A 27,369-nucleotide genomic window follows, 5' to 3' on the forward strand; every position below is an offset into this window, starting at 1 on the left:
CAGGAAACAATGTTGCATTCTGTATTGTTACTAAAGTCTCTCTGGGGGACAATGATAGCATTTGAATCGAAACATTTATGTTCTCAACAGATGAGCCAATGGGGATGTGGGTTGCCATCTGATATCACTTTTGTCTTGCGTTTATTTTTTGGGCTCCCGAGCCACGTTTTGCAAGTCAGAGTGATAATGGATGTGCTGCCAAGTCAATTAGGTGCTGATGTCTTGCGTCAACATAGTTGCAGCTGTTGCAAAATATCCTCGTCTCCCATTCTCTCGACGCAAAATCGAAATCCCATTCTAATCAACAATGACTGGAGGAGCCCCATTCAGGTTGCTTTGTGGGCCCCGTCATGCAGTGTCGTCACGCCTTATAACTTAAGTGAGATGTATTACCTCCTTGTGTAAATGTGTGCGGCTGAGAAAAGCATGTGTCATGGAGGACGTGTACCTGTGAGAGTCTCATGTCCGCGTCCGTCATGTTTCTCTCTCCCGGCTGTGGCGTCTGGTACGGTCATGTTCTCGAGGCATATCAGTGGCTAATAGAGCATGGAGTGACACTTCAAAGGGCAGGGGCCTGGTTTAAGGGACATGTGCGTGTTCCCGTGTGCTCCGCGTCCAAGGGACGATTTGACGGGGGTGGGGCCTGGACATTGTCTCCTCTGCTCTCCAGGTTGGATTGTTTCTTTAAGATCAAACATCGAGCCGTGGGAGTGACAGAAGGTATGATCTGAAGAATTGGAGAGGAGGAGTGTGGCGAGAGCAAAAAAAAAGAGAAAGAGGAGGAGTATATTGTTCCTGCAGTGCCGGATAGTGAGGCACGTCATGTCGTCATCGCTCTCTTCGTCTCCCCATCTTCTCACGCCTCCCTACTGCTTGGGGGCATGATGACTTTCCCATGTTCAGGGAGTGTTTGTGGGGCAGGTTCTCCCAGCACACACCCCAGCAGTATGGGGGGTAATGGGATCCAGAGCTGCAGCAAGGCTTCCCTCTCCCTCCCAGGCCCCCCCGGACTCCACCCCAGTGTTCCACCTCTGGCCCCACAGGAATGCTCCCTACACTCCTTTATGGGTGAGATCCATGTGGTTTTAGAGGAGTGTGTGTATGGATGGATGGAAGGGAGCTAGGGTGACAGGTCTCTAAACATTGCCACTTTTGATGTGGAATCCCTTTTCTGATTGTGCAATTGATAGTGTATGTTGTGAAAGACGGAGAGCACATTGATGGTCTCCATGGGAACTGGCCAGAGTCCCATTGAAGACATGGAATTTTCCATCTCTCACTATACTCTCTCTCACTCTACTCTCTCACTCTCTCTTTCACTCTCTTTTCCTGCCTCTCTCTTGTTCTCCATTTCTCTCTCTCACTTTCTCTCGCTCTCTTTCTCTCCCTCTCTCTCTTCCTACCTCTCTCTCTTTCTCATTTTCTCCTTCTTTCTCTTCTGTGCCAATGGAGAGATTACTGTGAGGAACGACTGTGTCAGTGATCGGACCTATTCCCAAAGCAACATTGTGCAAGGCTCCCAGTGCACTTTGTCCTTAATTGCTTCAATGAGGCAGTGGATATACACATACGAGTCTCGTGGAGGAAGATGTCTTCCCGACGTCTTGTAGAAGGGAGCCTTGCTGCAGATAACTGGGATTAGCAGCAAGCCATTTTGTCTGAATACTCTCAGATCTGTATCCAGGCAAAGAGTGAGTTGAACAATTTGTTGCATCCGAAGATCTCTGGGAATTCAAAACCCATTTTGTGCAACGTTCCCAGCCATAAATCAACTCAACTATCTGGTGAGAATCCTCCCAGAGAATCCCCCTCCAAACATGCTGAGAAGGTGACGCTGGAAGAGGAGGTTTCTAAGGCTTTGCTATTTGCAAGAGAGTTGACAAAGGATCACCTGGGGCCTCAGTATTTCATGCATAGAAGAGATTGAACTCACCCCCACCTCCACCCCCTCTTCTTGGGAAACTTGCATAAACCAAGCCTTCTGTTTTCAAGGGAGTGAGAGAAAGAGAGAGGAGAGGTGGGGAGACAAAAACGCCTCTCATTTTAATGGTTCCTCTCTTTTGATGGAAAAGTTCCGTTCGAGGCACTCGGTGGGGATCTGGTCAGATGGCGACGGCGGGCCAGGCGGCGCAGGCCGTTTCAGTATTAATTAATAACGCGGGAGGTTCCATTCAGCACTATGCAAATAGTCTAGGGCTCTGCTAGAGCCCAGGAGAAAGGAGACAAAGATCCAGCCCTACATTTCATATGCAGAAGCATGTAAGGGTCAGCACAGCGGGGGCACTCCATAGGAAACACCAGCTTCTCCCCAGGGCAGCCTACAGGATAATGGTGGAGAAACAAGCTCATTAAGGGAGATTATGGCCTCCTTCTTCCACAGAGACACCAAGCACTGCTTGCCCCCCCCCCCTCCCCCTGGTCTCTTGTCCCATTCTCTTTCAATAGACTTAAAGACGGGGTTGGGGAACGAAACAGATAGGCCTGAACATGTCTGATGATAATCAGATCTATCCTACTCTACTGGAGTCATCCTGAGAGATACCGCGCCGTGTGGTCAAACATGATCGAAGAGACCTGCTGCAACATGCAAGGAGATGTGCCTTCGACAGCAGTTAGTGTGACAGTGACCTAAACTAGTGTGTCACGAAGCCCTGGAGTCCACCCGGGTTAATAGGCAAGATGGAGTAACACAATGGATCTGTTAGACCCCATCAGGTTGTCAGTTAGCCTGTTTGGACACTCTTGGGCTCCCCAAGCACTTGATTAGAGTGTAGAATACCGTGTAATTAGGTTTCCTGCTGTAGGTAGGGAGAGTCAGTCGTTAGGTATCTCAAATATGCCCTCTCATTTTCTTCCTGAATGCCTGTTGGATGGAGAGTTGGAGAGTCCCATAGCTTCTCTAGTGAGATACGATTCAGACTCTACTGGACTGCATGGCAGAGGTCCTTCATCTTTATTACCAGTGTTTGTTAACTGAAAAAGCTTCAGATTTGATTAGTCAGAGCATCCAATAAATTGCCCTCCTCCTTCTCCTCCATCCAACGATCCTCTCTCCGTCTCCGCCTCCGTCCGCTCCAACTCCATTGATGTCTTCAGCATCAATGGAGGACTGGAGGAAGCTTTCTCACAGTATGCACACAGGAATGTGATACACCGTGTGTCATAGAATGGTATGTCCTGAGCTAGCCTCACTTTACTGTGGTAATCAACACCTTATCTGAAAGACTGGGAGCAGTTCGCCCATACATCCACCACAAGGCCAAGGAATTCATTTGAAGACGTTGCACTTGTCCTAGCAAGTCTCTGATTTGAGCCTCTACCTACTTCAAATAAAATCAAATGAATTTATATGGCCCTTCGTACATCAGCTGATATCTCAAAGTGCTGTACAGAAACCCGGCCTAAAACCCCAAACAGCAAGCAATGCAGGTGTAGAAGCACGGTGGCTAGGAAACACTCCCTAGAAAGGCCAAAACTTAGGAAGAAACCTAGATAGAGGAACCAGGCTCTGAGGGGGGACCAGTCCTCTTCTGGCTGTGTCGGGTGTAGTCGGAAGTTGTACTTGTACAGTTGAAGTCAGAAGTTTACATACACTTAGGTTGGAGTCATTAAAACTTTTTTTTCAACCACTCCACAAATTTCTTGTTAACAAACTATAGTCGGCTAGGACATCTACTTTGTGCATGACACAAGTAATTTTTCCAATAATTGTTTACAGACATATTATTTCACTTATAATTCACTGTATCATAATTCCAGTGGGTCAGAAGTCTACATACACAAATTTTACTGTGCCTTTAAACAGCTTGGAAAATTCCAGAAAATGATGCCATGGCTTTAGAAGCTTCTGATAGGCTAATTGACATCATTTGAGTCAATTGGCCTACCTTCAAACTCAGTGCCTCTTTGCATGACATCATGGGAAAATCAAAAGAAATCAGCCAAGACATCAGGAAAAAAACTGTAGACCTTCAGAAGTCTGTTTCATCCTTGGGAGCAATTTCCAAACACCTGAAGGTACCACATTCATCTGTACAAGTAATAGTGCGCAAGTATAAACACCATGGGACCACGCATACCACTCAGGAAGGAGACGCGTTCTGTCTCCTAGAGATGAACATACTTTGGTGTGAAAAGTGCAAATCAATCCCAGAACAACAGCAAAGGACCATGTGAAGATGCTGGAGGAAACAGGGACAAACGTATCTATATCCACAGTAAAACCAGTTCTATATCGACATAACCTGAAAGGCCGCTCAGCAAGGAAGAAGCCACTGCTCCAAAACAGCCATAAAAAAGCCAGACTACAATTTGAAATTGCACATGGGGACAAAGATCGTACTTTTTGGAGAAATGTCCTCTGGTCTGATGAAACAAAAATTGAACTGTTTGGCCATAATGACCATCATTATGTTTGGAGGAATAAGGGGGAGGCTTGCAAGCCGAAGAACACCATCCCAACCGTGAAGCACGGGGGTGGCAGCATCATGTTGTGGGGGTGCTTTGCTGCATGAGGGACTGATGCACTTCACAAAATAGATGGCATCATGAGGATGTAAAAGTATGTGGATATATTGAAGCAACATCTCAAGACATCAGCCAGGAAGTTAAAGCTTGGTTCCAAATGGGTCAAATGTACAATGACCCCAGCATACTTCCAAAGTTGTGGCAAAATGGCTTAAGGACAACAAAGTCAAGGTATTGGAGTGGCCATCACAAAGCCCTGACCTCAATCCTATAGAATATTTGTGGGCAGAACTGAAAAAGCGTGTGCGAGCGAGGAGGCCTACAAACCTGACTCAGTTACACCAGCTCTGTCAGGAGGAATGGGCCAAAATTCACCCAACTTATTGTGCGAAGCTTGTGGAAGGCTACCCAAAACGTTTGACCCAAGTTAAACAATTTAAAGGCAATGCTACCAAATACTAATTGAGTGTATGTAAACGTCTGACCCACTGGGAATGTGATGAAAGAAATAAAAGCTGAATTAAATCATTCTCTCTACTATTTTTCTGACATTTCACATTATTAAAATAAAGTGGTGATCCTAACTGACCTAAGAGGGGGATTTGTACTAGGATTAAATGTCAGGAATTGTGAAAACTGAGTTTAGATGTACTTGGCTAAGGTGTATGTTAGGAGTTTTTTTCTAAGGGGGCGGACATTATCCACGAGGAATAACATCTGAGGTTTGGAAGTAAAGTAAATGTTAGTGGCTGGTGGGTTTTGAGTTTGACCTGAATGTTGTTCTCATGACATGAGAAATCTCCCTGAGCACAGCTGGGGTTTCTGGGTAAAGATGCCTCGGGTCAGCTGTTTATCCAATCTTATCGGTTGAATCCTGTCTAGAAACAAAACACAAGAACAGAAAGCCAGGGAAGAGGGATTCTAACTGGGCTCCAAACAAAAGCTGCCAATTCATATTCTTCCAGATCGGAGGGGTCTGCGTCCTCCCACGCTAAGCCAGAGTGCTGTTGCTCAAGTCTCTGGGTCGCGGTGGTGCAACACTGAAGCAAGTTGTTACAGGATCCAACCGTTAAGGAGGATTCCTGTTTTTGTTTCTGGCAAATCACTGTGCCTTTGGGGCTGTGCTGTGGTGACCCAAAACTCCTTTCGTCTTTCAGGGTTTCTTTTTTTCAGTTGGAGTCGATCTGCTATTATGGAATAGGCAACGTTATGAAACCTGCGGAGATAAGAGTGGCAGATTAATATTTCATAGGAAAGGAACTTTCTCTTTCTATGCTACAGTAAGCATACTGCAATACAAGTCAAAGTTCACAGTTGTGAAGCCTGTAGTGCCTCATCTCTCTAACCCATGCTAGTTTACAGTCTAACTAAACGTCTGTGAACGTTGTGTTGACTACCTGGCCCTCTCCATTAGTGGTGAGAAACAGCATAATGCCAGGCCAAAATGATGTTTGTCTATGACCTTAATGAATCAATAGGGCCCAGGTCCTCAAAATGTACCTAGTAAGGAAAATAATAATACACTTTAATAATAATACACTTTAATAATACTTTAAAACCTTTTGGCTCTTACTCAAGTTTAAATGTGTAAACAGTGCATCTCACCCACCCAGGAGTTGGCCCTGGTGAGCATGGCAGGCCAGGCAGGCAGGCTGGGTGAGCAGAGTGGACAGGAGAGGAGGCCTAGGGATGGATGCTGTGGAGGGGGGAGGAGAATGAGCCATTGAACGGGGGTGAGAGATCTGAAGGCCGGGCCAGCCAGCCGCTGCTCGCAGGGAGCTTTCCGTCGCAGGCGTCCCCACTCAGGCTACATACACTGTTTATCTTCTGCATGAATATCAATGAGGCTAGCCTAAAATACGGCCATTCTTCCCCCACTACACGCAGCAGTCACCACTGACCCACCAGCCCCAGAGTGACAGGCTCCGTCGGCTGCACGCGTATGCCCCTTGTTCTGCAACAGACCTGTCTTGTCCTCTGGGGGCCAAAAATCTGCTTGCTGCCCACTGCTCCACTTAGGCCCCTTGCTTATTTTGTGTGTTCATGAGCGTGCGCACATATAGGCTTACAATGGGTCCATGTATGCCTTTGTCCCTTTTTTCACTATAGAAAGCTCTGCTGTTAAAGTCGTGATGTAAAGCTCTGGGTTCTCTGCCCTCGTTCCTGTTGGCTGGAGGTTGTCTTTAATAAATCGGCCCGTGGCAGTGGCCCAGCAGCTAACCCAGGGGTGTATAATAAGTTCATTTATTTGTCAACACTGAGCCACAACATGAGAAAGCGCCTGGCTCCGCACGTTTAAAAGGCTGCTATCAAAGGACCTACCTCTTTGAGTTGGAGAGAGAATAAAGAGAAAAGGAAGCACTCCCCTTCAGCGCCACACACACAGTTTGCTTCTGCCGTGGAGTATGGCAATATGTAAATGTGCCGGCTGTTTCTCTATGGCCCTGTTCACTCCTCAAGCCCATAGGTGGTCCGGCTACAGTGCAATAGCTGTGTGGGGAGGTGGGAGGGCTACATTTTTCTTCTACCAAAAACTCAAAAGGGTCCGGACACGGACTAGAGAGCAATGTGCAGCAGAGCGTTGTCCCCTCCCCCCACATACACACACACACACACACACACACCCGCTCCTCCCTCCTTGTCCCCTACTCTCCCACTTGTCCCTACTCCCCCCTTCCCCACTACTCTTTGTACAGCCGTCGGATAGAATTGGTATCAGTGGAGAGGGTCTGTTGCCTGGTCTCTCAATTGGGTGAGATGAGGTGATGATTTCAGACAATGGAGCCACACACTCTCCTGCCTTTCCTCTCTCAGGCCTGCTGCTGGCTGCACTCAATCAATATGCAAATAAATAGGAGCTCCGATAACACAGGTCACTGGCTGTTGTAGTAACAAGGAGCTGGGCATGTATGTCACCTCAACCAGCTTGTTTCTGGAAAGAAGGGACAAAAATACAGGAGCAGAGAGATAGACAGTGGAGTGATGGAGGGAAGAAATTGAAACTTGGGGGGGGGGGTGACAGGCTTAAAGGAGTAGAAGGATTTTTTTTCTCTCCCTTCCTGGTCTCCTGGCCCGTTCTCGAAGCTGTCTTATTTGCATTATGAATGACAGTGAGGGGAGCTAACAAGGTTCTTGGTCTTTGAGACGCACGCCTGTGACCACACGTGGAAAAAGGACCTACAGCAGTGAGCATTGGCAGAGGGACTGTGGATCTTTATCCCGCCCTTTCTAAGCGCTATGGGGCTTTTTTTCAGCCAGCGCACGGTTTACTCAGGAGCTGGAAGAAAAGGTGCCAGACCAGGGAAGGTGATTGGGGCAGATGGGTGGAGGAGCAGGGGGGTTTGGGGTTTTGCCTTTCAGCTATTTTTTACAACCCTCATTACACAGGGCCCTGGTCATTAGTGGGAGCCAGAGCTAAAGTGGATTATTTATGACCGCCAGATTAGCCAATCAGATTGTCTCTAGGGGGAGCGTACTGTCTGTACCCCTATTGTGTCCCTTGAAGAAAACTATTCACGTCTCACTCATTAAATGTAGTGGCATTTGATGGCTCACCTGTAGTGTGTGTGTGTGGTGTGTATCTCTGGAAGTGTGAACCAGTGTAAATGTGTTTGAACTGGGGATATGTTCCTCTAAAATGGACATGTTTTAAAGCTTTACTGCTGGGTACCTTTTTGAAATCGGTTTTACCTCTATAGAACTGTTTTTGAGCAGATGGACAAATGCTTCCTCCATTACAGCCATTTAGCCTTAAAGTACAACTTTTTCATGCGTGTGTATTTGCATATGACTCATCTGCGTGTTTTTTTTTGTCTTCCAACAGACTTCAACTTCGCAATGTACCCCCCGTCCATGATCGCCACAGGCAGTGTGGGAGCAGCTATCTGTGGCCTCCAGTTGGACTCGGGTGACCAGTCACAGTGGGGGGACAGTCTCACAGACCTGCTGGCCAAAATCACCAACACTGAAGTGGTGAGTGACCTGTCTTTCTATCCAAATCTGATTTAGGAGAATGCTCTTTCAAATGATTTGTAATTTGTTTCGTGGATATTTTCTCAGCCTGATCAGTAGAGTAAGAGCAGAGGTTGACGTCTATTCACGGACTCTTTCTTAGAAGCATTATTCAGTTGGGTATATCTGAGTACCTGCACTTACAGTAAAGTTAATTTGAAATATGTGAGTCAAAGTTGAACCACAACTAAGTCTTTGATCCATTCAGCCAATCAGCATCTCCTGCAAATTATGATTTATTTTTTATTGGGCCAATTGTGCACCGCCCTATGGGGCTCCCAATCATGGCCGGATGTAATACAGCCTGGATTTGAACCAGGAACTGTTATGATGCCTCTTGCACTGAGATGCAGTGCCTTAGACCGCTGTGCCAGCCCATACAGAAATACCTCAACCACTGATTTACGATTGATAGACAGCCTTTGACAGGGTCTGTCAATCGAAACGTAGCTCATGTTTCACCTACTTCATCCTAAAAGGTCACATGCCACATCTGCATGGAGTTGCTATGCAAAGGTAGTGAAATGACATCCTGTGGTTTTCCCCTTCAATCCAGGTTAGTTTCTGACAGCCCAGGCAGCAGCCCACGCCTGATATAAAAGAGCTGTTAATCCACGCAAACTGGGGAAGCAGAGCCAGGCCGCCCTATGTGTGGTTCTGGGGGGAGAGCAGCACTGTGGCGGGGTGGTGGTGGAGGGGCGCTCAGCTCAGTCCAAACACAGACATCCAGGCTGGGCCTCAGCTGGCTCCTGTGCCTGGCTTTCGTCAGAAGGGGAGCGGGCGGAGCTAGCTGGGTTATCTGCGGGGGTGGGGGAAGGGTGTGCAGGATGGGGGTTGGTGAGGGAGGGCGGGTGTGCGGAGTTGGGGTGGTTATAAGTGCTGTCATTTAAAACAGACTCCCTGATGTCAGGCGCTAACCTCGTCTGTCTGTAGCATCCTAACATTCCTGGATCGTGTGTTGTGGGCATTCCTCCTGGGAGGCCGGACTGAGTGACTTGAGGGCTACCTGCTCTGTCCTGAATGGGGGCCTGTAATGCCAGTCCACCCTGCTGTGGCTTGGGGAAGAGGAGACCTAGGGGCATGAAGGTGGGAGGCCAAGGCTGCATGGGCCTCTGTTCTGGTTGGCCCTCTCTGGCTAAACTTAACGCCAGACAGAGCAAGAGACGGGCTCTGAGCCTCACAAGGCCTTTCCCGCTGTGGGGAGAGGAGGATAGGAGGGGAGAAAGCTGTTGAAGTGTGAAAAGGGACACCAGGGAAGCATGGCCGGTGTCCCGCCTCATTTGCGATGATTACCCCCTCTCTCTCATGCCCAATAATGCATCTCTGCTGAAGTCTTGCTCCGTAGCCGAGGAAAAACAAATAGCTGGCCTAAGCTGCACAGGCCCTCTGTGTGTGTGTTGGGACCCAGGGGTGTTAGGTCTGAGGCAAGGGAGTTGACTGCTGGCTCCATGATCAGCTCCTCACATTCCTGGATGCAGACAGGCCATGGATTCAGAAAACACCAGAGCAGGGACGCCCCTTGTGATGCAACGTATGCCACGAGTCCGAGGAGCTTTAGTACAACGCTGCTACAGTAGACTGGTCTGCCAGAACAGCATTTTTGGAAAGAAGATGCTTGACAATGACTTAGCACTGCTCTGTCTATGGTCTCGCTATACCAAAAAACAGGAGTTGGTTTTCCAAGCTCCGCCACTTAATGCTCCGATCCTAATGGCTACCGCCACCTCAATGATCGATTTGAACGCAGTCATCAGTGTGGTACGAAACGGAGTAGGAAAAGTGCACACACATTTGGTTTGGCGCGCCGGCTGGGGAGATGGCACGGAGCTGGGACGGAGATGGCCAGGCAAAATATGAAGTAAAGCCTGGCTGCCGATGCCTACACCGCCCCTTGGCACCCCACTGTCATCTGTGGTGTCCAGAGCCGGAGGTTTTCAGAGAGGACATGCGAGGGGGCCAAGTCACCGTCTCCCGCCGCCTGCCGCCGCCCAGAGGAATTTGTGTATAGCCTTAGATACACCTGGTGTGGCACAGAGTGCAGCCAGTCGGGCACAGCAGCCAGTTAGTGAGACTTCACGCCAAGCCATGATGGGCAAGAGGCTGGCACGGGGGAAGAATGAAAACTGTGTTTTTAGGAGGTTTTCGATTTGTTGGGATTTCCTGTAAGACCTGAGGGATTCTCTGTCGCTGTTTTTTTTGCTTTGCTGACATCTACGGTGCTACCGTCTGCCATTTGGTACGTCTGTTTTGATTCTCAACATCCAAGAAGCCGGAAGCATTGCCAGTGAAAGGTAGGACGATAGAAAGTGGTTTGAGAGAAGACATACTGTAGCTCCATTAATCTGAAACATCCATTGAAGCTCAACGCGCAGAAGGTCCTTCTCTGTTCTAGCACACAGCAGGCTGAGACAGGAAGAGAGGAAGGGGGAGACGGAGGGGCTAGAATACTGTTTCCTCGTTTTTGTCTGCTTTTCTTGGCAAGCTGCCCCTCTCCCTCTCTCCCATTCATCTTTTCTCTCAGAGTAGCTCACCAGGACACAGGAAACACACACACACACACACCCCTGTCCTCCACAGCCCCTTCATTCTATCCCTGACCCCCTCTCTCCCTTTTCTTCCCTTCCTGCACCCCTCCGCCCATCATCCAGCCCTCCTGACTCACATTGCGATCTTCTCTTAGCCAGTTATTTCTAATTTCATCTGGAATTTGTGTATATTGAACAATGATGTATCTATAATGTGGGTGTCACTCTTAGAACTATAGCCAAAGGGAATGGGATAGCACCTTGTGATGCTCAAACATGACATTGCTCAACATGAGGTCATGGGTCATGGGTTCTACATCGGGTCATGGGTTGGGCATACCCTCCAGGGTAGGGCATGACACGCCTCCTAAACACACAGCATGCTGTCTCAGCCTCGGTCTCGGCACAGAGTAGCACTGCCTAGTGTGGTACAGTAGTTCAAAAATTCCACGGTTTCACACATTTTTCCCTCTGGTTTTGCCGGTCTGCTCGACTTCCTCCTTTGGGCGCTGTGACGTCACGGTGGATGCCCATGGATAATCCGAGCAGCGTGGTTCCTCCTCACATGGCTGTTTGATTAGACTGTCAAAATCATCTTTATAGATGTGGCTGTCTTTGGGTGGAGTTCCATTTCAGTTTCAAGTTTTAACGTGCACAAGTACAGTGAAACGCCTTTTTAGCTCTGAATCCAACAATAACGTCAACAATATCAGTGTAGGACTAAAAATAACATAAGGTAGAACAAAAAATAATAAGAACATGAGAAGTAAGAATGCTATATACAGGGTCACTCAGTTCCAGGACCATATTTACAATTAAAAAATATATATATTTTACCTTTATTTAACTAGGCAAGTCAGTTAAGAACACGTTCTTATTTTCAATGACGGCCTAGGAACAGTGGGTTAACTGCCTTGTTCAGGGGCAGAACAACAGATTTTTACCTTGTCAGCTCAGGGATTTGATCTTGCAACCTTTCAGTTAATAGTCCAACGCTCTAACCACTAGGCTACCTGCTACCCCATGTGCAGGGATACTGGAGTGGTAGAGGTCGATACTGTACTGTATAAGGGTAAGGTGACTAGGCATCAGGTATAAGATAAACAGAGTAGCAGCAGTGTATATGATGATTGCGAGTGGATGGGCATGTGTGTAGCGTTAGTATAAATGTGTGTGTGTGTGAGTGTGTGCATGTTCTGTATGTGTGTGGGCAAACGAAGTGTGTGTGTGTGTGTGTGTGTGTGTGTGTGTGTGTGTGTGTGTGTGTGTGTGTGTGTGTGTGTGTGTGTGTGTGTGTGTGTGTGTGTGTGTGTGTGTGTGTGTGTGTGTGTGTGTGTGTGTGTGTGTGTGTGTGTGTGTGTGCGTGCGTGTCAGTGTGTGTGTGTCAGTGTGTGCGTGCGTGCGTGTCAGTGTGTGTGTGTAGGGCCCTGTGAGTGGGCATAGAGACAGTGCAAAAATCAAATACAAGGGTCAATTAGCCATTTTGTTAGTGATTTAGCAGTCTTATGGCTTGGGGAAGAAGCTGTTCAAGAGCCTGTTGGTGTCGGACTTGAATTAAGGGGTGGCAGTGGGGGAATGGGGACTCAGGATTGGGTACAGAATTCCTACTTTGTTTCCAGTGTATTTCCAGCGCTGCCTTCCTTAGTATCTAGATACCTAAAAACCTATCTGAAAACAATATTGGTGTTTCCAGTAGTCACACATTGAAGCCATTAAAGGTTCTCAAATGAAGCCTGTGGGCCTTGGCATTAGGTCCAATCTGCAGCTATAAAGAGCAGCAGAGAGGGGAATGTCTTTTAAGAAGTAAAGGCCTGCATTCTTGCGGTAAAACACAAAACATGTTTTGTGCTTTTTTTACTTTTTTTTACAACTAATGGAGCACATGTTGGTGGGAAGTTGGGGACCCCTGGAGCAGATTATGGGGATGCTGGGGGACGGTCGGGTTTCCTCCAGGCCAGGCGCCTGAGGCCCCCTCAACATGTTTGTGCTCTTACAGCCCCACTCCTAGGCCCACTAACCCTAGCCCTCACACAGCCTTCTCACATCTGTCCCCATCCAGGGTCACTACAGGTAGAAAATCAAAGAAATGTCTTAACTGTTATTTTGGTATGAATTGAGCCCATTGATCTGATTCATTTGCCTTGTCCTCAATTGGGCGCAAATACAGAATCATAATAATACGCTCAGTCAATCTAGCCTAAGTAGTGCATTATAGATGTGGCGTTCGTTATCTCAAGGCTCTTCCTGGAGATTTTGGCATTGTGACCTTTGACACGGTGACCTTTCGTCACTCAGCCGCGTTCAACTCCTGAGGAGCAATTCCCATGTGATAGGCCTCTGTTCTCATTTCACCAAGGCAGCAGGCAACACTTGCCCAGGCCCAGAAGCCATATAAACCAGGTTCAAACAGTGGCCCATCAGGTTTAAATTACCTGTAAATGTCAAAGGAATGTTCCCCTCTCCATAAGCTTCTGGCCATGGGGCTCTCTCAGTCATACTTCCCACAACCACCCCTATGTGCTTAAAGGCCCAGTGCAGTCAAAATGTAGTTTTGCCTGTGTTTTCTATCATATCGGAACAACAGCTGATAAAACTAAACGCTGTAAAAGTGTGAGAACATTTGGTCAGTGTGTTTTTTCTGATAGTTCCTGTTTGAAAATACAATCGACACATTACCTTTTTAATCAGCAGGTTTCGCGTGGGTGGGGTTTTGGTTTGCCTGGGGACATCTCCAAGCGCTATATTAGTTAATAAACCAATAACCAAGAGAGTTCTAAATCTCTCTGCCAGACAGTCCTAGCAAAATGTTAGTTTGAGAAATAGTTTTTTGCTAAAAAGCTACTTTTTCCTTTTGATAATTTTAATGGAAAACTAATATAGTAAGGTACTTAATTACCCAGCGATGATTTGATATTGGGCCTTTAAGACCAACAGAGGACAGGGGGAGGGAAGGCTTTGTGTGCATTGCTGTTTTCAACCACCAGAGGGCAGCAGTGTCATACACTGCAAGCCATAAGCATAGTTATTACAGGGCAATCTTATGTTAATAGTCAGATCAGAAGTCTTCCTATTTAATACTTCCAACCTGAGAGCTGAACCTTGAGGCCACAGCAGGCTGACGGGGGGCTCAGGAGTGTTGAGAGGGTGCTTTCTCTGGAGGATTCTCAGGTTCCGTCGGCTCTCTTTGATGCTGAAACCCAATCTGCCTGGCTCTCAGGTGGCCCCCTGCAGGCAGAGACTGGCTCTCGTTAAAAAAGCACCACCTTTGTGTTCCCACAGGATAGTGGATGTAATTAACATAGCTGAGCTTCAGCACTGGGGCCTATACCTGTGTTTTCACCGTTGTCAAGGCTACTGGTGTGTTGTGCGTGGGATGAATAGGAAGATGGGGGAGGCGTTCAGTGCTGGGCCATAGTGGGCTGAGGTAATGCTTGGCCTGGTCCTCTTCTCCGCTCAGCCTTAGCTGTCTGTGGGGGCGGCAGGCAGGGTAGCGGTCATCCAAACCCTGCATGGACCCGGTTCCCAGGGGCTCCGTACAGTCAGGAGACTGAAGGTCTGTGTCACTTCAGGGCTGGGGCTATGTATTATGGAAAGGATAAGTTACCTTATAAAATAACAGGCAGATAAGTGGCTGTGACCCTATATATTAATCAAATAATCTACAAAATATTCCAATGTTTGCTTTGGCTATAATTTGGAAGATTTGTGTGTGTGTGTGTGTGTGTGTGTGTATATATATATATATATATATATATAAAAATGTTTCCTATATTGACGGACATGTCTGTTTGGTTGTGTGTTGCAGGACTGTCTGAAGGAGTGTCAGGAGCAGATTGAGAGGGTCTTGGTGAGCAGCCTGCGAGAGGGACGGCAGCAGCAACAGCAGCAGCAGCAGGTCCAGAGAGGCCCCAGCAGTAAGACCATGGACGAGCTGGATCAGTCCAGCACCCCAACGGATGTTCGCGACATCAACTTGTGAGCCTGCAAAAAGAGAAGCAGCGCATCCGGAATACGCATCAAATCAACACAAAAAAAACGACAAAAAACAAAAACAACAAAAACAAACTACCCCTTGAAAAAAAATGCTTGCTAATTTTTTTTAGAGATTTTTTTATTTTGTTATATCAAAACATGCGCCCATGTATTGTATGAAAGGAAAGCTATTTTTAGATATAAAATAGATATACTTTAAAAGCTATGAATTGATATATGGACGCTCTATGGTGCCTCAGATATACAGAAGGCAAGCCAATTATATGTTGCGTTCTGTTTTTGATGGTATAGTCATGATAAAGTTATATCGAATAAGGCAACAATAGCTTAATGAGGAGTTCAAAAATGTTTGGGGAGACCATTCCAGGCTTGCATATATGGGATCACAATCGGGGCAAGGTTTTTCTGTGTTGTTTAGTTAATTCTTTTGGTTAATGTTGGTCTGCCAGAGATAGGAGCCCAGTAAAGGCTTCGCTGGCCGTGAATGGCAGGTCTCAACGTGCCATGGTTTGGCTGTGTGTTGGGGACGAGGGGAGCACTTTGCAGGAATTGCAGAGTGTTGTGCTAAGAAAGAGACAAGTAGGGTCCATGGAACAGCCAAGTATATAATAGTGAATTACATTATTATGATTATTATTATTATTCAGAAACGTATTTGTGAATACAGAGTAATAGACGTCAATAAGCTCTTTTTGTCAGGCTGATTGTGTGTGTGTGTGTGGGTGTAACTGCCATGATGTGAGTTTTATATCAGCTCAACTGTGTGTGTGTGTGTGTGTGTGTGTGTGTGTGTGTGTGTGTGTGTGTGTGTGTGTGTGTGTGTGTGTGTGTGTGTGTGTGTGTGTGTGTGTGTGTGTGTGTGTGTGTGTGTGTGTGTGTGTGTGTGTGTTATGGCTTGGCGCTTGAGTGGAAAGACTAGACTAGTGGTAGACTATGGAACAGGCAGAAGACTCATTCTCTGCAGGGCATCTATGTTATATCACTGCCTTAAGTTAATATGCGTTGTCGGCCGACAAAAAGCTTGGGGTCTGAGTCCACTTAGTGGGTGAGAGAGAGAGGGGCGGCTGTGTTCCCTCATTTTTGTCTAGAGGAGTTTGGCAATGGACCATCTGCTTTCAGAAGTTTCATTCGAGGTGTTTGTGTTTTTCACTGCCAACATACCAATCAAATAGTGTTTGTATTTTTATGTTGTTGTTGAGTTTTTTTGTTATTTTGTTACGGAAGGAGCTTCAGGCTGCTTAGCGTCAGCAGGGAGGAGTGTGTGCCCCTCTTGATGGTACATTAGTATCTCAGAGGAGAGGGGAGGCCTGTGGTCTGTGGTGGTTGTATGGGGTCTGGGGGGTGGACAGGTATAGATGGAAAGAAAGGGTTTGTTGCAGTGCAGAAGCATGTTGCTGTGTAGAGGAAGGAGATGTAGTGGACTTGCTGAAAGATACAGGAGAGGAGCCTAATGGCCTCATATGACATCTATCTGATTTCTGCGTTTTGGGCAGACTGAGGCCACGGGTGGCAAATTAGGATCAAAACCAGACTCATTATTTGAGAATGAACTTTCTGGGTTCATTAGAAGAGAGGAAAATGTATTGGAGCAGGGGATGATTTGTGATCAATGCACCTGTAGTCCCTCATAGAGTGGTTTCCAACGCGCCTGTGATTTCATCAGCAAAGCACTTTGAAAACACGCTCCCCAATGGACAAATGAAATGGTTACGGTGTGGGGATCTATGGATGCTTTCTGTTTTCTCGTTAGCTTTTACTTTGTAGGGCTGGTTTCCCACATTCAGATGTACCCACTTGGCAAGCAGGTGTCAAAATAATGCCTAACACCTTATGACATGAGGACATTCCGATCTGAAAACATTCCGAAATAAAGAAAAGTGCAAGGTGAAAGGAGCGTCTGACCATTTTTCATGTGTTTTAACAAATAACTAATGCCAATGCCAATTTAAAAAAAAAAGGCTACAGACAAGGTTAATGATTTAGTTTTTATTTGAGAAGTTATCACATTATAAAATATTTGTTCTACTTGAATTTTCTATTTGACCTGCTTCACAACAACAACATAAAGTCACATGGGTGGGAACCATACAGAAAATGTTATCACAGAACATCTGGTGTTCTGAGGGCAAATGAGGTTTTCTTTCAAAAAGATGAAGCTGTTCTATGTTCAACGCTACCTTATTGATGGTTTTGCTAGTAGAGCCTGGCCTGTTGTCTTCGGGTGATGCCCCTGTGTGGCTGTGCTGTCCCCGAGGCTGTGCAGGCCTGACTGATATCTGTGAACCCGTAGTGATAAAACTCTATGAAAGTTCTATCTCTGCGTGTACCCCTCTCGTCCAGTGAGATATGCTGCTTCAGTCACTTCATTGGCATGGGGTTTGATCAGTCACCCAGACGTCAGAATTAGACTAATTCACTTCCAAGACTGACACAGGGTACATCGCCAGCACAAGACAGCCTTGATCACGCAATATTCTCATTGCTACATTTAAAGGTGGATCGAGGTTTTGGTGTGTTTTTTCTTTTGTGTGTGTGTGTACGTTTGTTTGTGTTTGCATGTGTGGTAGTTATGAGGGGAAAATGAGGATTCAGTGTTTTAGCAGGCTACTCAAAATAGATGTTTTTCAGGAAAACGTTTTCTAGAAACCAATCTTATAAACAAGGCCATCTTCAACCTCACCAAAACTAGCCCCTGTTCATCATTGTCAAGGATGTCTGCCCTTTTTTTCCTCTGCAAGCTCGATTCTGAGCATAGATGATGATTTGTTTGTTTTTACAAAGTAGTTGACTGTGTTAGGTTTGAATTTGTATTTAGACCACCTTCAATTTGTGTTTTGTTTTATTTTATGGGGTGTCCAGACCCTCAAAACAGTTTGTAGAGCGTTTGTAAGGGGTTAGATACTGTATTCCAAAGTGAAGAGAGATGGAGGAGGTGTCAAGACATCAAAGTGTCAATATTTGTATTGAGTTATTATTATTGTCTTTTCGCGCTGCTAAAAGCTATGATTTTGTTTCATTCTTATATACAAAAAAAAATGACATTACTTAGTTGTGATGTGTCACTTGAGTGTGCTGCTATTTTATAAACATTTGTATTATAATATAATTATTTTACTGCTTAAGAGATACATTCAGAATACTGAAGTAGATGGTAATAGAAGAACATGACATGAGTATTCGACTGGAAATGTTCTTTGTACAGTTTGCTTAGATAGCATGTTTCTTTTCCTTTTGATCTATTTTGCTCTACTTTCTCAGTCACATTGCGGTATCTCTATACCTCAGGTTTACTGGACATAAAAAGAATATCTGAATACCTCACAACTCTACAGTTTTTAGGGAGCCTGGGAAGGGTAACAGTACAGTAGAAAGCACAGGGGTTTTGTCTGTTGTGAAATGTACTGACCTTGTTGAGTGGCAAGCATGCAAGGCTCCCGCCTGGACTTAAACCCTAGTGGAGGGTGCACAACAACAAGTCGACACTTCCTTGGTCAGTTTAAGTTGATGGTGGTGCTAATTGTGAGACTCATGTGACAGTCATTGCAAAGACAAATGTGAAAATGTCTCAAATATCATTGATGATTAATTACACGGTTTGTTCCAATTAATGTCGATGGATTTTGGTTCCTAAGCTTGATTTGATGAGCTTAGTTGACCTGTGTGTTCCAGGTGGTCCTATTGTCTAGAAAACCAATACAAAATGGCTAAACCAATCAATCAAAAAGCTCACCACATACTGCATCTGACATGAGGAAGTGTGTTTCAACAGCGGGGATTTCCCTTTAGTTGTCCCCCTTCCACTAGATGTTACATCATGTACCTCAGAAATGTCTGTTGCACAACCTCTGTTCAATAAACTTCTGCTTTAAAGAGTCTGACACCATACCAGTCCAATGTTATTCTCATTTCTGTTTTCTTTTTGTATGTTATTATGGTTAGTGGAGCAGATTGTAGGATGTGATTGTGTACATAAAGTGAGGTGAACACTAGAGGTTGCTGTAATCATGAAACCAAGAGGACTGGAGAGCTGTTAATTGGAGTGGAGCTGAGATTGTGGGGCAACTGAGGATACTGCAGTCTGGTTAAGGGCAAAAAAACAACAACAAATTAAAACAAAAGTTAAGAAGATGGACCCCCTGCTTGTATACCAACCAAAACTTGCTATTAAGAATGTGTTTATTTCTGTTGCTTCCCCTGTATGACGTCCTCTGAAGTGTTAACACACTAATCAGTCAGGTTTCAAGCAAGTGGGATATTGGTGTCTGTCTGAGTTTGTCCTCTGACTCTGGGGCCCTAAGACACTCTTATGCAGCTTCTTGTTGGGCTGTTTTTTAGGGGGACTGGATCATGTAGGCCTAGTAAGTGAATAAGTTGGTTTCGAAGTTAGCGTTGAATTCAGTATTGATAACTTCTGTTTATGATTAATCAGCTCTTTATTGGTCTGTCTGAAAGGATCCCTTAAAGTGTTAAGGGTCAAGGCATGCTGTACAATCAATAAACTCACCATTAATTAAATATATTGTCTCTGCTCTTTTTATGGTTATGACAAATTGCTTTACTCTTTCACTTATAAAATCTTCTCTCACTCATAAAGTCTCTGAGGACCTTTATATTACAAACTGTTAGAAAGGAAATAATACATGATGTAGGCTACATTACTCATGGATTTAAAATAAAATAATATACATAATGTACAGACAAGTTAGTTTGACTTCATTTGAAATTAAATACAATTTATACAATGCTATCTCACACTTTTTATATATTTCCTCGACTGCATAGTGCATTCCCCGTAGACAATACCCTAAAGTAGCAGGCGTGAAAGAAACGCCTGAGCTGTGTTCCTTTCTTTCTGGTCCTGACGAGAAAAAAAAAAATTTTTTTTTTTCAGGAGGTTCTCTTCTGCACTGTTAAACCAATCCAGTAAATGTGGAGGAGGAGTTAAAATGGAATGTTAACAAAGATGTTTTATTATATTGATAAGATAGTCGAGTGTCCGCTCTAACAATTGAAATACATAAACTCAAAGATGGAAGGCAGGCGGGAGGAGGCGAGATCAGGTGGGACCCATCTAGCCAATGAAAGGGAAGATACGAAATGCCACGTGTGTCCACTTATATCCAGCTGTGAAAGTAAAGCGGTACTCTTAGGTACAGAGCCTGACAAAATAATTAGATGTGACAAGACTGTAAATACCAATTCGATATCATGAAAATTTGGGAGAAAAAGTGTTAAAAGTACACAACAACAACAAATAAAACAACAAATAAAAAGGATTTTAAAAATAAATAAAAATACATGAGCCTATCACATTAATACAAATAAATGTCAAGAAAAATGTAGGCTTTTACACTATTATTTATCATTATGTATGTCCAAGGCATGAAAAATTAGGGAATGGACTTGAGAACGCATGGTATAGCCTATACTCCAAAATGCCATGTGGTTCGAGGATAACGTAACATTTTTGCCAAGGCAGAGATGAGTGGCCGACACAGAGACACACGTGGACAGCAGTGGACGCATACATTTTGACCAACTGACAATCGCCAAATGCCGTTACTCTTTACAGGTGTTTTGTGTAACAGATGTCACTTTCGATTTATCACTGCTTGGAGGTTAGAAATATGTTGCTCCAGTGCATGTCCAGATAAAAGGTCAAACTGATTACGAATGTTTAGCCCTGCTTCTCAGAAAACAATGCGTTTCAAGTTGTAATGTCACGTGCACAATTGTCTTTCTTGCTTGCGCTAAATCCAACAATGAAATAATCAATCATGTAATACTAAAAATAACAAGGTCGAAATTAAACACGAGAAAGAAGAACACGAGAAAGTAAGTACCGTAAACTGTATACAGGGTCAATGCCAATACCATATTTACAATGTGCAGGGATACTGGAGTGATAGAAGTAGATATGTAAGGTGGTAAGGTGACTAGGCATCAGGATTTATAAATAGTAGCAGCAGAGTATATGATGATTGTGTGTGCGTCAGAAAACAATGCGTTTCAAGTTGTAATGTCAACAATTGTCTTTCTTGCTTGCGCTAAATCCAACAATGAAATAATCAATCATGTAATACTAAAAATAACAAGTTGTAGTATACAAGTGCCAATACCAATTTACAGTGATGATTAAATGTAAGTGCATATTATATGTGTGAGTGTTTGTAGGGCCCTGTGAGTGTGCATAGAGACGGTGTAAACTAAATACACGGGTCAAATCAGATAGTCTGTAGCCATTTTGTCATCGATTTCGTTAGCTATTTAGCAAGTCTTATGGCTTGGGGATCAAAGCTGTTTGGGAGCCTGTTAATGTCAAGCTTGATGCACTGGTACCGCTTGCCGTGCAAGAGAGAGAACAGTCTATGGCTCGAGTAAACTAAGATCATTGCTTCAATAGTGATGCAATATGCCTGGAGAAATACCCTACTAAACTAAGCCATGCGTTTTGATATGTTTCTCATTAGATGGTGTCTTCTGTATTGAATTGTATTCTATGGTATATTGTCTTATTTCATGCTTATAGATCATTTTTTTCCCCTCAGTGGTGAAACAGAATGGAATAGAAAATACCTTCTTCAAGGTGTAATTTACTATAAAAGTACATCTGGTGCTACTGTTTTCATACCGTTTTGGATACATTAGAGAGCCTTGGATGAAATGTGTCACCCAGCACAAGGTAGAAGTTTAGGAACAGATAATCCCAATAGATTTCCTAGATGTCATGTTTCAATGGCATATCACTAACACTGTGAGGTTTACAGTGTCACTCCTATCCTGGGAATTTCCCAATCCCCCCGACCAGGCGATAGACGAGGGATGCAGACGAAGTTGAGTTCACCAACATGTTTGCCAGTATTATGGCCCATGCCCGCCAGGTGAGTGGCGACGATGCCACAGAGATCATGTAATCTTTTATAATACACTTTTGACACCAGTACTATGTGTTGGGATGATCCATTATGAAACAATCTCTCCTTAGAAAGGTGTATGTGAATGGTTTTATCTGTTTTGTTACAGACTTGCAAAGCGATTTTGAAGCACAACAGTTGTTGCTCTGGCCTAGAAATTGTGACCCATCACTTAAAGAGCAGGTGAGTACCCTTTCTCTGGACTCTAGGTTGTCAATATGTCATTTCCTTATATGCTGTTCTTATTAACTATATATCAGAGTGTGTGGGGGGGGCTGGTGGTGGCCATGAAGTACATGGATACAGCAGCTGGTCTATTGTCGCTGATCTTCCGTCCTCCAGGGAGAGAGACTATAGAACATGTAAGTCATTCTGGGGGATCCTAAGGGAGCATGTCTGTCTGCCTCTTTCTCCCTCCCTATATACTCCTCCTGATTGGAGACCAGATGCAATACATTTTATCAACACTAGATGGCACCTTTGGCATGCATTACAGGGTAATCCATTCTTGACTATGAATATGCCAAATAAATGTTTTGCAAAACAGGTGCCTTCATCAAATTAATTTGCTAGTTTACGAGACACGTTGTCCAGATGATAATGCAGATCTGCCATGGTATGTGACCTCAGTATCTCTAACCACCCAGGACATGTTGTAGGCCCCTCAATCAGGATGGAACCGGTGTCAACCAGTCTGTTGTGTGGGTGTAGGAGAAGAACGGGAAGGACGAGTCTGTGTTGTGAATAAGAGTGCTTTGTTCTGTATTAGATAAAGACACGGATCAAAGAGTTTCTGGAGCACCTGTTCCAGCGCATGGTGGCTGACCACTGCGGACCAGGACAGAAGGAGACAGGGATTCCTCAGACAGAGGTGGCTCTCGCAGGTAAGCCGGACGATGGGATCAGAGACATCCCTGCCATGCGTTGGTGGTCAGCCATGGGGCCCTCATACAGTTGAAGTCGGAAGTTTACATACACCTTAGCCAAATACATTTAAACTCAGTTGTTTCACAATTCCTGACATTTAATCAGAGTAAAAACGTTCTGTTTTAGGTCAGTTAGGTTCACCACTTTATTTTAAGAATGAGAAATGTCAGAATAATAGTACAGAGAATGATATATTTCAGCTTTTATTTCTTCCATCACATTCCCATTGGGTCAGACATTTACATACACTCAATTAGTATTTGGTAGCATTGCCTTTAAATGGTTTAATTTTGGTAAAATGTTTCAGGTAGCCTTCCACAAGCTTCCCACAATAAGTTGGGTGAATTTTGTCCCATTCTTCCTGACAGAGCTGGTGTAACTGAGTCAGGTTTGTAGGCCTCCTTGCTCGCACGCACTTTTTAAGTTCTGCCCACACATTTTCTATAGGATTTGAGGTCAGGGCTTTGTGATGGCCACTCCAATACCTTGACTTTGTTGTCCTTAAGCCATTTTGCCACAACTTTGGAAGTATGCTTGGGGTCATTGTCTATTTGGAAGACCCATTTGCAACCAAGCTTTAACTTCCAGACTGATGTCTTGAGATGTTGCTTCAATATATCCACAGAATTTTCCTTTCTCATGAAGCCATCTATTTTGTGAAGTGCACCAGTCCCTCCTGCAGCAAAGCACCCCCCAACATGATGGTGTTCTTCGGCTTGCAAGCCTCCCGATTTTTCCTCAACATGACGATGGTCATTATGGCCAAACCGTTCAATTTTTGTTTCATCAGACCAGAGGACATTTCTCCAAAAAAGTACCATCTTTGTCCCCATGTAATTTCCCCATGCAATTTCAAACCATAGTCTGGCTTTTTTAATGGCAGTTTTGGAGCAGTGGCTTCTTCCTTGCTGAGCGGCCTTTCAGGTTATGTCCATATAGGACTCGTTTTACTGTGGATATAGATACTTTTGTACATGTGTCCTCCAGCATCTTCACAAGGTCCTTTTCTGTTGTTCTGGGATTGATTTGCACTTTTCGCACCAAAGTACGTTCATCTCTAGGAGACAGAACACATCTCTTTCCTGTGCTGTATAACAGCTGCATGGTCTCATGGTGTTTATACTTGCGTACTATTGTTTGTACAGATGAATGTGGTACCTTCAGGTGTTTGGAAATTGCTCCCAAGGATGAACCAGACTTTTTTCTGAGGCCTTGGCTGATTTCCCCATGATGTCAAGCAAAGAGGCACTGAGTTTGAAGGTAGGCCATGAAATACATCCACAGGTACACCTCCGATTGACTCAACTGATGTCAATTACAATATCAGAAGATTCTAAAGCCATGACATCATTTTCTAAAATAATCTGTTTGTAAACAATTGTTGGAAAAATGACTTGTGTCATGCACAAAGTAGATGTCCTAACCGACTTGCCCCAAAACTATAGTTTGTTAACAAGAAATTTGTGGAGTGGTTGAAAAACGAGTTTAAATTACTCCAACCTAAGTGTATGTAAACTTCCGACTTCAACTGTATATGGGGTAGAGTGGAAAGGGTTGAAGGGAGGAACATATCTCCTGGTTTGTTCACACTAGGGCCGACTAGAACCGTATTGTACCATTTAGGAAATGTTCTTTTCACATTGTCCTTTCCAGCATGGCTTCAGCAACTATGGTGGATGCGTAACCAAGCCAGCCAAGTGGAGCTTGGCTTCACTCGGCTTGGCCCTATAGTGTGGATCAGGCTATTAAGTGCTAACTAAGATATACACAGAGACACCACACAGGCATCTGGTTTAAAGTTATTTAAAACATTTAAAGTCATATATGTATTTGTTTTGTCTCATACTTTGTCAATGTACATTATTTAAAACAATCAAGGTTGAGGAAATAAACAGTCATATTTTGAAGCTTTCCCATCTCATCACTGCTCAACCAGTTGACTTGTTAAAAACCTGTCCTTAAAATTCAAATTTCAGATTCTTTGACACCATCTAAATGCAGCCGTTCATAACTTGAGTTGAATACCTTATTTTAACCTCAGTTCTCATTTCTGTGTTGCAATGTACTGACATCACTGCGTTCCTCTCAGGCTGCTGATAATTGTTGATTCACTGTTAACCGGTGCGGCTCTTTGCTCTTATCACTCTCTGCTTCTATATACACGGAGTGTACAAAACATTAACATGGGCTTTCCATGACATTGACTGACCAGGTGAAAGCTGTGATCCCTTATTGATGTCACTTGTTAAATCCACTTTAATCAGTGTAGATGAAGGGAAGGAGACAGGTTAAAGAAGGATTTTTAAACCTTGAGAAAATGTAGACATGGATTGTGTATGTGTGGCATTCAGAGGGTGAATATTTCTGTGCCTTTGAACGGGGTATTTTAGTAGGTGCCAGGCGGGCCTGCTTGAGTGTGTCAAAGACTGCTACGCTGTTTGGTTTTTCACGCTCAACAGTTTCCCGTGTGTATCAAGAATGGTCTACCTCCCAAAGGACATCCAACCAACTTGACACAACTGTGGGACGCATTGGAGTCAACATTGGTCAGCATCCTTGTGGGACCCATTGGAGTCAACATTGGTCAGCATCCCTGTGGAACGCTTTTGACACCTTGTTGAGTCCATGGCTGACGAATTGAGGCTATTCTGAGGGCAAACGGGAGCGCAACGCAATATTAAGGTGTTTCTAATGCTTTGTACACTCATTGTACACTGAACAAAAATATAAATGCAACATGTATAGTTTTGGTCCCATGTTTCTTGAGCTGAAATTAAAGATACCAGAAATGTTCCATACGCCTATGCATTCTCTCAAATTCACACATTTGTTTACATCCCAGTTAGTTAGCATTTCTCCTTTGCCAAGATAATACATCCACCTGACAGGTGTGGCTTATAAAGAGGCTGATTAAACAGCATGATCATTACACAGGTGCATCTTGTGCTGGGGACAATAAAAGACCACTCTAAAATGTGCAGTTTTGTCACACAACACATTGCCGCAGATGTCTCAAGTTTTGAGGGAGCGTGCAATTGGCATGCTGACTGCAGGAATGTTCACCAGAGCTGTTGCCAGAGAATTTAATGTTCATTTCTCTACCATAAGCTGCCTCCAACGTAGTTTTAGAAAATTTGGGTCCAACTGGCTTCACAACTGCAGATCGTGTGGGCAAGCGATTTGCTGAAGTCAACGTTGTGAGCAGAGTGCCCCATTGTGGCAGTGGGGTTATGGTAATAAGGGCAGGCATAAGCTACGGACAACAAACACAATATAATTTTATCGATGGCAATTTGAATGCACAGGAATCCTGAGGCCGAGTGTGAGGCCCATTGTTTTAAGGTATCTGTGACCAACATATGCATATCTGTATTCCCAGTCATGTGAAATCCATAAATTAAGGCCTAATGCATTTATTTAAATTGACATTTAAATTTAAATTTCCTCATGAACTGTAACTCAGTAAAATCTTAGAAATTGTTGCATGTTGCGTTTATATTTTTTGTTCAGTATATATCCTCCTGTGTTATGGCTAAAACTGTGGAGGGACACTAAGTGAAACTACTGTTGTTGACTGGACATTTTTTACTTTTTTTATTGTTGTGAATTACCACTAGTGTAGATGAGAGACACTTAAATAGGCAAAGGTATGCTCATACTTGATAATTATTTGAGTGTACCTTTTTCTTACCTTTGAGGTTATCTCCATCAATTTCCGATTGTGACAATTAATGGTGTAATTTTCTATCGCTATTTTACTGGTTGCTTATTTGGTGAATGAAATGTAGAAATGTGGCTTATTGCACAAACGTTCAAATAAATCGCTGATAAGTAAAGAACACTAAAAAGAACAGAGTTTCCAGACTTGTTTATCCAGGCACAATGCCTATTTGTATTACATCAACTTTTGACTGGGTTAATTTGTTTATATATCTAATCAGACTGTACAGCACATCTCCTTTTTCAAACTACTCACATCAGGTTCTATATGTTTTTGTCATCAGACTGAACAATAGAACTTCATGCTTTTGAAAGGTAATGCGTGATTGACCACAGATTTACCTAATGGAACCACTACCACTAGTTTATCAGAATCAATTTACCTCCTATTGTTCCAATGTCAATGAATGAACCATGGGTAACATTAATTACACCTATAATCAGTTGCGACGTGTCATTCAGAGCAAAAAATATTTGGCATTAATTAATTTTGGCATTAATACGTGTCACCTCAGTTTGCAAACAATGTAAACAAAAATCGTAATTGAGTTAATAAAGCCACATACAAACAGGGTCTCTTTTTTGCTTTCTTGAGTAAGGCAGCTCCAAAATGCAGGTGTTTCAGCCTAAGTCAGTGCTTTCTGTGGTGGGGCAGTCAGCAGAAAATACGGAGAGTAGGAGTTTATAATGTTCTCTAGTTGCGCCGTGATTGGCTTAGTGTTCTGTCACTCATGGGGACACTACGTCACTGTAAAATCTACGGTTAAAAAGAGCTTGAAAATTCAAGCCCCTTGGGTGCTGCCATAGACTTA

General features: G+C 44.1%; 1 protein-coding gene across 3 annotated transcripts in view; it reads left to right on the top strand.

Annotated features, from left to right (window-relative positions):
• Positions 1 to 19,511, top strand: part of LOC135524184 (G1/S-specific cyclin-D2) — a 208,996-nt gene extending 189,485 nt beyond the window's left edge. For all 3 annotated transcript variants that reach the window (XM_064951489.1, XM_064951490.1, XM_064951488.1), the window contains 2 exons: positions 8,291 to 8,439; positions 14,809 to 19,511. In XM_064951489.1, coding sequence (XP_064807561.1) covers positions 8,291 to 8,439; positions 14,809 to 14,982 — 323 coding nt within the window. In that variant the 3' untranslated portion in view covers positions 14,983 to 19,511. The remainder of the gene's footprint in view (positions 1 to 8,290; positions 8,440 to 14,808) is intronic.
• Positions 19,512 to 27,369: the final 7,858 nt, after the last annotated feature.

Source organism: Oncorhynchus masou, chromosome 31 (genome assembly GCF_036934945.1).
Source record: "Oncorhynchus masou masou isolate Uvic2021 chromosome 31, UVic_Omas_1.1, whole genome shotgun sequence".
Taxonomy (NCBI): Eukaryota; Metazoa; Chordata; class Actinopteri; order Salmoniformes; family Salmonidae; genus Oncorhynchus; species Oncorhynchus masou.